The following is an 8,767-nucleotide window of genomic DNA, read 5'->3' as shown; positions in this document are numbered from 1 at the left end:
GCAACACCAGGCTCCAATCTAATTTGGCAGAGTTTCTACAGCTGGATGCCCTTCCTAACGCCAAACTTATGCGTCTATATTTGCATACTCATTTTTTAATCCTTACTTCGTCTCTCTCTTTCACACAAACACACACATACAAACCTTAGAACAATTGGCACCACCTCACCAAAATTACTCTCCAAGAACACCAGACTGTCAGGAAGAGGTCTTCACTTATCCAGCAAATGCATAGCAACTTAGAAATATGTCTAAGAAAATATTTAAGGTTGGCAATCATAATAACCATTTCTACTCTAGACACAGAGCCTTGAAAATTTTGAGGGGAGGGGGGCTAGTTGGTTACATCGACTCCAGTGCATTACTGGTACTTATTTCTTCAAATCCAAAAGGATGAGAGGCAAAGTTGTCCTCAGCAGAATTTGAACTCAGAATGTAGTGGCAGCCAAAATACTGCTAAGCATTTCGATCAGCCTGTTAACAAATCTACCAGCTCACTGCCTTAATAATAAAAATAATAATAATAATAATAATAATAATAATCCTTTTGACTATAGGCACAAGGCCTGAAATTTGGGAAGGTGACAAGTCGATTACATCGACCCTGAAAGGATGAAAGGCAAAGTCTACCTCGGCAAAATTTGAACTCAGAACGTAAAGACAGATGAAATGCCACTAAGCATTTCACTCGACGTGCTAACAATTCTGCCAGCTCACCCCCCGCCTAATAATGATAACAACAACAACAACAATAATTATAATAATGATAATCCTTTCTACTATAGGTACAAGGAGAAGAGTAGAGAATAGCAATTAAAAGAGATGTGGTGTTGGTAATGGTAATCATGAGAGTGTTTAGTGTCATGCTGGTATCCATAAAAAGTACCCAGTACACATTATAAAGTGGTTGTAAATGGCATTCAGTCATAGAAGCCATGCCAAAGCAGACACTGGAAAATAGGTGTTAATGATGACAATAATTAGTTCTAATTATTCTACATTATTCCCCTCTAGTGATGTTGCTGCTGCCCTACACAGGAAGAAGGAATATAATTTTAACAAAATACACTATGTGGTAAGTTTTGTTTTTATTTCATTTTCTTTTCTTTTTTTTTTGTGGTGTTTTCTTGATTTCCAAGGAAATCGTTGAATACACACTGCAACAGCTTGGGAGGGCTAGGTTTATTGGTACAATTGATTCCAGTACTTGATTGGTACTTTATTTTGTTTACTCCAGGAGGAATGGAAAGTAAAGATAAATGAAAAGGGGCTTAAATTTAGAATATAAAGACCTTGGTAAATTGTTCCCACTGTTCTAACAATTCTGACAGTCCACTACCTTATTTAAACATTAATAATAATGCTAAAAATATCAAGAGCTTTACTATTATTATTTTGATTCTGAAAGGTTGACAATCGACAGAAGCAACATTTCCAAAACCTTCAGGCAGTTTTGAAGACAATTGGAGAAGATTGGGTTACCAGGTGAGTTTTTCTTAATTTGATATATTTCCTAACAAGATAACTTCCATTTAAGGCTAAAGGATTGTTTATGCAACCATTTGAGGGTCTTACAAATAATTTCTGCATTAAAGTACCAGGCTGCAAATATTCCAAATTATTTATTAGAAGATTTTCTGAGGAATATTATCCAAATGAAATTCTTTCTATTAAGAATCTCTTTCTAAATCATTGACCGTTATTTTAACCCTTTCATTACCATATTTCTGTTGAAATTCACTGCCTTTGCTGGCCACAAATTTGGAAAGAATGTTAATATTTCCACTCATAAAAACAACAAAAAGACCATAAAGGTGACATTCATTTACTAATACCACACAACGTCAACACAAGGAGACGGTAACATATATGACATGCACAAACACACACACACAATGGGCTTTTTTCAGTTTCCGTCTACCAAATCCACTCACAAGCCTTTTGTAATTCCAGAGTTATAGTAGGAGAAATATGACCAAGGTACCATGCAGTGGGACTGAACCCCAAAACATGTGGCTGGGAAATAAATATCATACCACACAGCCATACCTGTACTCATAGTAACGATAAGAAATGCAGGGTGAGTTGATAGAATGTCTGTGGCCCACAAGTTGCATTGTGTTGGGAAGCACTTTCATACAAATCTATTAATTGGCCATTTTTTTTGCAGATCAAAAATATTAGGGTGAGATTGAAAATAAACATCATGTTTTTCTTATATTTTTTTTTTAATCATAGTCCTATTTTCCTCTTCATTGCAGTCTCGGAAGTGATTTCCATATTGGATTTGGTCGAATTATAGGCATGAATACAAGAATGGGTAAAGTTATTTTCCTAAAAGACCTTCTTGATGAAGCTCAGCACCAAATGTTGTCAAAACGAAAGGAAACTTCCTGTAAGTAACTGTCACTGCTTGTGTCATATTAGGCTTTCTTCTTTCTGTCATATATTCAATATGATACGGATACAATTAATAGAAACACAGGTTACACTTTCAGAGTGGTTGGCGTTAGGAAGGGCATCCAGCTGTAGAAACCATGCCAAATCAGACAGGAGTCTGGTGCAGCCCCTCAGCTCACCAGCTCTGGTCAAACCATCCTGGTGTGGCTGAGTGGTTAGGAAGCATTCTTCCTAACCACATGATTTCAGGTTCAGTCCCAATACATGGCACCTTGGGCAAATGTTTTCTGCTATAAATAACCCCGAGCTGACCAAAACCTTGTAAGTGGATCTTGTAAATGGAAACTAAAAGAATCCTGTTGTAATTCATGTTGATTAGATTATCACTGCCTTCATATATTATTGTTATTATCATTTGGAGTAGATTTCCTTTAAAATGGCAATATTTGTTTTTCTATTTTCATAGCATCAAAAGATGTAGCTGATGAAATGGCTGTAGCAGACACACTTGGCATCAGTTCAATTCTTGTACAAGACCTGAAAGAAAGAAGGAACTTTGATTATACATTCAGCTGGAAGAAATGTCTCAACTTCAAAGCCGATTCTGGAGTTTTCTTACAATATGCTCATGCAAGACTTTGTAGGTTTGTTGCTTGTTCAGTTTTTGGGTGACTTACCGTAACTTAGCGGTTTGGCAAAAGAGATCAATAAAATAAGTACTTGGCTTACAAAGAATAAGCTCTGGGGTCGATTTGCTCGACTAAAGGCAGTGCTCCAGCATGGCTGCAGTCAAATGACTGAAACAAATAAAAGAATATATATATACATATAGCCATCTGGTTCACCAGTCCCCAGTCAAATCGTCCAACCCATGCTAGCATGGAAAGCAGACGTCAAATGATGATGATATATATTTTATATATATATATATATATATGGGAGAATTCACAAAAAAAACAAAAGACGAAGACAGGTGGTGTAGACAACAAACAGATGTATTAGTATAATGCTCGGAAAGTGAAAAAGTCTTTAATGTTTTGAGCCTATGCTCTTCTACAGAAAGAAACAGGGATAGAAAATAAAGAATGTGTAGTGGCTGCCTGTGTTTACGTCCCCGTAACTTAACAGTTCGGCAAAAGTGACCAATAGAACAAGTACTAGGCTTACAAAGAATAAGCCCTGGGGTTGATTTGTTCGACTGAAGGCGGTGCTCCAGTATGGCCACAGTCAAATGACTGAAACAAGCAAAAGAATATATTCATAGACAGTATAGTGAGTACCCACATCTAAGTGGCAGTTGAATGTTATTACTAGTTTAACCCTGGGTGGATTCTCCACCTGCTGGTTTTCGGTGCAAGCTCTGCACCCTTTATACACAGTACATCACTAACAGGGAGAGCAAACCCTTACTACCCTCCAGCAGCAAACAGGATCGCAGGACTGGCCCAGTTTCAAGCTATTTGGCTCATATAAATATATATGTGTAAATATATACAGTGTTGGCCAAAAGTCACCTTACAGTAAATCAAAACCCATTTCATTCCAAGATTAAAACAAAGAATTTTATATGAGATTCCACTAATAAATAGACAAATGTTAAAAAAGAAAACGGTGATTCTAACTCACAGCATTCAATTATTAAACATTCATTATTGTAATGAATAAAATTGAATATTGAATATTTATGGAATTTTGATTTACTGTCGGGTGAATTTTGGCCAACCTTGTATATTGGAAAACGGTATGGTAATCATATAGAAAAGTTAAGACCTACCTGTCTGAGTTGACTCATGATTCTTGATTTCCATTATGAGGTATGAGTCACATAACAGTCTAAAACATAACTGTGTTGTGTTTGGTAACTATTCATTTACAATCCTTCCTTTTAATAGCTTGAAGCAAAACTGTGCCATACCTTTGACCCATTCTGTTGATGCAGCCTTACTAAAGGACCCAGCTGCCTTGCGACTGGTTCTCCACATTTCAAGGTAAGATTTGTTTACTCTATGTTTTTATTTATTTATTTATTTTGGGCGTCATGGAGCTGAGGGATGAGGTGGTGAAGCATGATCTTTGAATGCTGGGCCTCACCGAGGCGATGACAAATGACCAAGATCTCGGCGATATGCTGTGCTTGAGAAGACTTGTCAAGCCAAGTGAAACCATAGCTGTGACCATTGCCAGTGTCATGCAAATAGCACCTGTGAAATCATAGTGGTGGCTTGACAAGTCTTCTCAAGCACAGCATATCGCCATGGTTTCGGTCATTTGTCATTGCCTCGGTTAAAAATAAGCATTTTATGAAATGAAAGAATGCCCTGCTGAAAAATACTTATTTATAAAGTTTACAAAACTGACAACTCCCTTAAGTTTAAATCAGTGTTTCTCAACCGTTTTTTGCCTATGGATCCCTTTGGTTTCCATTTTACTCGTGTGGGCCCTCATAAACATTTGCTGTCTAAAAAGTCCCATTATATTTCTATAATTAGACATTATTAGGGACTGTATAAAAATATCGTTGAAATATTTTATGTGTTGTACAAATATAAACAATTTAATGCTCGTAAATTTTAACTACAAAATCTTACACAGACCCTGGTTGACAACCACTTGTTTCATATATATATTCATTTCAAACCATGGCTACACTACTATACATGCACATACACATGCCCTTCCTCCTTTCTTAACCCCTACCCCTTAAAACTGCATTGCTACTGAGCTCCTAGTCCCTTGGTCAATGTTTTTCTTCACTTCTCAACCAGATTTCTTCTTTCTTGCTCCTCCTAAGCCTTTTTTCTGATGAAGGACTAATGTCCAAAATGTTAAAACTCATTCTCTTCCTTCTGTTGAATGGTAAAGTAATCCAACAGTTATTAAAACTTGTCCCTCCTGTATTGTTTTTTTTTTTTGGGGGGGGGGGTCCATTACATTTCCAATGTGTGTGTGTGTCTATATAAGAGAGAATAATATCGGAACGAAGATGTTTGGTGCATTGCTGTACTCAAGAAGACCTGTACTCTGTTAAGATTGCTCCCCCTGGTGGTGCGGATTCACCTGCAAGAGTGTTGTGCCACATAAAAACAGCCATGCAGCTCCACATAAAAGTGCCCATGTGGTTCTACGTAAACAGGTACTTTTATGTGGCATCACATGGGCGCTTTTATGTGGTACCACATGAATGCTTTTAAGTGGCACCACATAGGTTCTTTTATGTGGCACCACAGGGCACTTTTATGTGGCACCTCATGGGTGCTTTTATGTGGCACTGCATGAGCACTTTTTACATGGCACTAGTGCAACTGTCTTACAGGTGAATCCGCACCACCAGGGGTGGGGGCACATAAAAACATTCATGTGGTTCCATGTAAAGCTGTCCATGCAGTGTCACGTAAAACATCCGGCACACTCTGCAAAGTGGTTGGCATTAGGAAGGGCATCCAGCTGTAGAAAATCATGCCATATCAGACTGGAGTCTGGTGCTGCCATCTAGCTTACCAGCCCCGGTCAAACTGTTCAACCCATGCCAGCATGGACAACAGATGTTAAATGATGATGATGTCTTCCATTCATGTATTTCATTATTTATTTTAGATATGATGAAGTCATATTAAACTCGTTTCTTTCCTTCGAGCCATTCCATGTCGTACAATACCTCTTCCAGTTGGCGTGAGTATAAATAAACTATTTATTTACTCTCTTCTTTATACACTTCTATATTTAAGAGATGAGGAATTATTTATGTTATTTACATTTGATTGACAGATATTTGTTCTCATCTTGTTTGTTGTTAACATGTTTCAGCTGATATACTCTCCAGCCTTCATCAGGTATCTTCAATAAATTTCGAACCTGGGTTCTCATTCCTAAGGTATTTTTTGATAATAAGGTTATTATTATTATTATCATCATTATTATTATTATTATTATTATTATTGCCTTTGCACAGCTTCTAACGCTGGAGATGTACTGCTTTCTATTTTATTTCTAGTTAATGTTATAATGCTCTGTGTCTTAGATATAACACTGACTCGTTTATGCTTAATTTCGTTTATTTTTTGGTATTTTTTTACATCATTAAACATTTGTTTTGTTTTTTTCAGTCACCTAAGTAATCAATCACTTCATTCATTAGTCGTCAAAGGTCAAGTACAAGATATTGCCCAGGTCAGTATTTTAAAGGACTTATTACATTTTCTCGTGATAGGTGCAGGAGTGGCTGTGTGGTAAGTAGCTTGCTTACCAACCACATGGTTCTGGGTTCAGTCCCACTGCATGGCACCTTGGGCAAGTGTCTTCTTCTATAGCCTCAGTCCAACCAAAGCTTTGTGAGTGGATTGGTAGATGGAAACTGAGAGAAGCCCATCATATATATGTATGTGTGTGTGTGTTTGTGTATCTGTGTTTGTCCCCCCACCATCGCTTGACAACTGATGCTGGTGTGTTTACATCCCCGTAACTTCGCGGTTCGGCAAAAGAGACCAATAGAATAAGTACTAGGCTTGCAAAGAGTAAGCCCTAGGGTTGATTTGCTCGACTAAAGGCAGTGTTCCAGCATGGCCACAGTCAAATGATTGAAAGAAATAAAAGAATTAACCGTTTAACATCAACTCTCCTGAGACAGTTCCTTGGTTCCAAGATAGAAAATTCCTGTTTTAAAGGGATCCAAATTAAAAACTTCCATCAAAATTTCACATTGATTTATATTTCAAATATCACTTCAGCCATTTTGGTATCATATCTTTGTTGAAATGCACTACATTTATTCCAGTTAATTTTGTAAATAATGAAGAATTTTAAACAAAAATGGAATAAGTGGAGCAAGAGCACACATGAAAACGAAAAGTGTTGCTGAAGAGGTCACAGATGTGTGACAAAAGATTTCCGGACAATGGATACTCTTTTTCTCTTTTACTTGTTTCAGTCATTTGACTGCGGTCATGCTGGAGTACCGCCTTTAGTCGAGCAAATCGACCCCAGGACTTATTTTTTGTAAGCCTAGTACTCATTCTATCAGTCTCTTTTGCTGAACCGCTAAGTTATGGGGACATAAACACACCACCATCGGTTGTCAAGCGATGCTGGGGGGACAAACACAGACACACAAACATATACACACACATTCAGATATACATATATATATATACGACAGGCTTCTTTCAGTTTCCGTCTACTAAATCCACTCACAAGGCTTTGGTCGGCCCGAGGCTATAGTAGAAGGCACTTGCCCAAAGTGCCACGCAGTGGGAATGAACCTGGAACCATGTGATTGGGAAGCAAGCTACTTACCACACAGCCACTCCTGCGCCCATAGGCACAGGATATGAATTTTTAAAAAATAATAAGAACAGTTATAAATGAGTGAAGAACAAATATATAGTGCATGTGTTTATTTGGCAAAAAGAAAAAAAATGACCATCCTGAAATACAACAATATGTTTCAATACACGGTTTCATATAAGGAATCTTGCAACACAAATTGATAAACGTTTTTAAAAATAATTTCTCATTATTAAGCTGGTATTTGGAAAATAATATGAAATTTTGATGGAAGGCTTAAATTTAGATCAGGAAGCTTGTTTTATAGAACCAAGGATGATTTCTGGTGAGCTGGTATCAAAAGAGTTAATCATTTTTTACTAAATTCTTCATTATTTTTGAAATTTATTGAAACAAAGTTAGAATATTTCAACAGAAATATAACAACAAAAGAGCTCTAAGTTCTCCAGTTGTGTGCTGCTTTCTTCGGTTACCTCCAAACACCAGCTTAATTATTTTAGCTACTTCCAAACACTAGCAAATTATTTTAGTTACCTCCTAGGCACCAGCTTAATTATTTTAGTTACCTCCAAATACCAACTTAATTATTCTAGTTACCTCCAAACACCAGCTTAATTATTCTAGTTACCTCCAAACACTAGCAAATTATTTTAGTTACCTCCAAATAATAACTTAATTATTTTAGTTACCTCCAGACACCAGCTTAATTATTTTAGCTACCTCCAAACACTAGCAAATTATTTTAGTTACCTCTAGACACCAGCTTAATTATTTTAGTTACCTCCAAATACCAACTTAATTATTCTAGTTACCTCCAAACACCAGCTTAATAATTTTTTTTTTCCTTTTCTTTCAGGCACGTCTTCTGCTGTTTCATTCAGCCCAACAGATCCTTTCAAGTGGGCTCAGACTGATTGGTGTCCAACCTCTGCAGTGCATGTAAGCAACATTAGCATTGCTGTCTTCAGCTGCTTGACTGATGAGAAAAATCTGAGATCTGTCAATGTTTTGATATTTGTGGAAGGTTTTGTCCACTCAGTGAAGCTGAGTTTATTTAAACCAGGAGACCAAGCACAGAGCAATAAAC

General features: G+C 37.0%; 1 protein-coding gene across 1 annotated transcript in view; it reads left to right on the top strand.

Moving 5' to 3' along the window:
• Positions 1–8,767, top strand: part of LOC106871987 (probable arginine--tRNA ligase, mitochondrial) — a 30,365-nt gene extending 21,598 nt beyond the window's left edge. The window contains exons 12-19 of the mRNA XM_052969021.1: positions 1,015–1,075; positions 1,409–1,485; positions 2,262–2,395; positions 2,867–3,044; positions 4,293–4,388; positions 5,995–6,069; positions 6,504–6,567; positions 8,537–8,767. Coding sequence (XP_052824981.1) covers positions 1,015–1,075; positions 1,409–1,485; positions 2,262–2,395; positions 2,867–3,044; positions 4,293–4,388; positions 5,995–6,069; positions 6,504–6,567; positions 8,537–8,623 — 772 coding nt within the window. The 3' untranslated portion in view covers positions 8,624–8,767. The remainder of the gene's footprint in view (positions 1–1,014; positions 1,076–1,408; positions 1,486–2,261; positions 2,396–2,866; positions 3,045–4,292; positions 4,389–5,994; positions 6,070–6,503; positions 6,568–8,536) is intronic.

The sequence above is a fragment of the Octopus bimaculoides genome, chromosome 6, assembly GCF_001194135.2.
Source record: "Octopus bimaculoides isolate UCB-OBI-ISO-001 chromosome 6, ASM119413v2, whole genome shotgun sequence".
NCBI lineage: Eukaryota > Metazoa > Mollusca > Cephalopoda > Octopoda > Octopodidae > Octopus > Octopus bimaculoides.
Note: the sequence above shows the minus strand (reverse complement) of the source record. Positions and strands in the feature narration are given on the sequence as shown.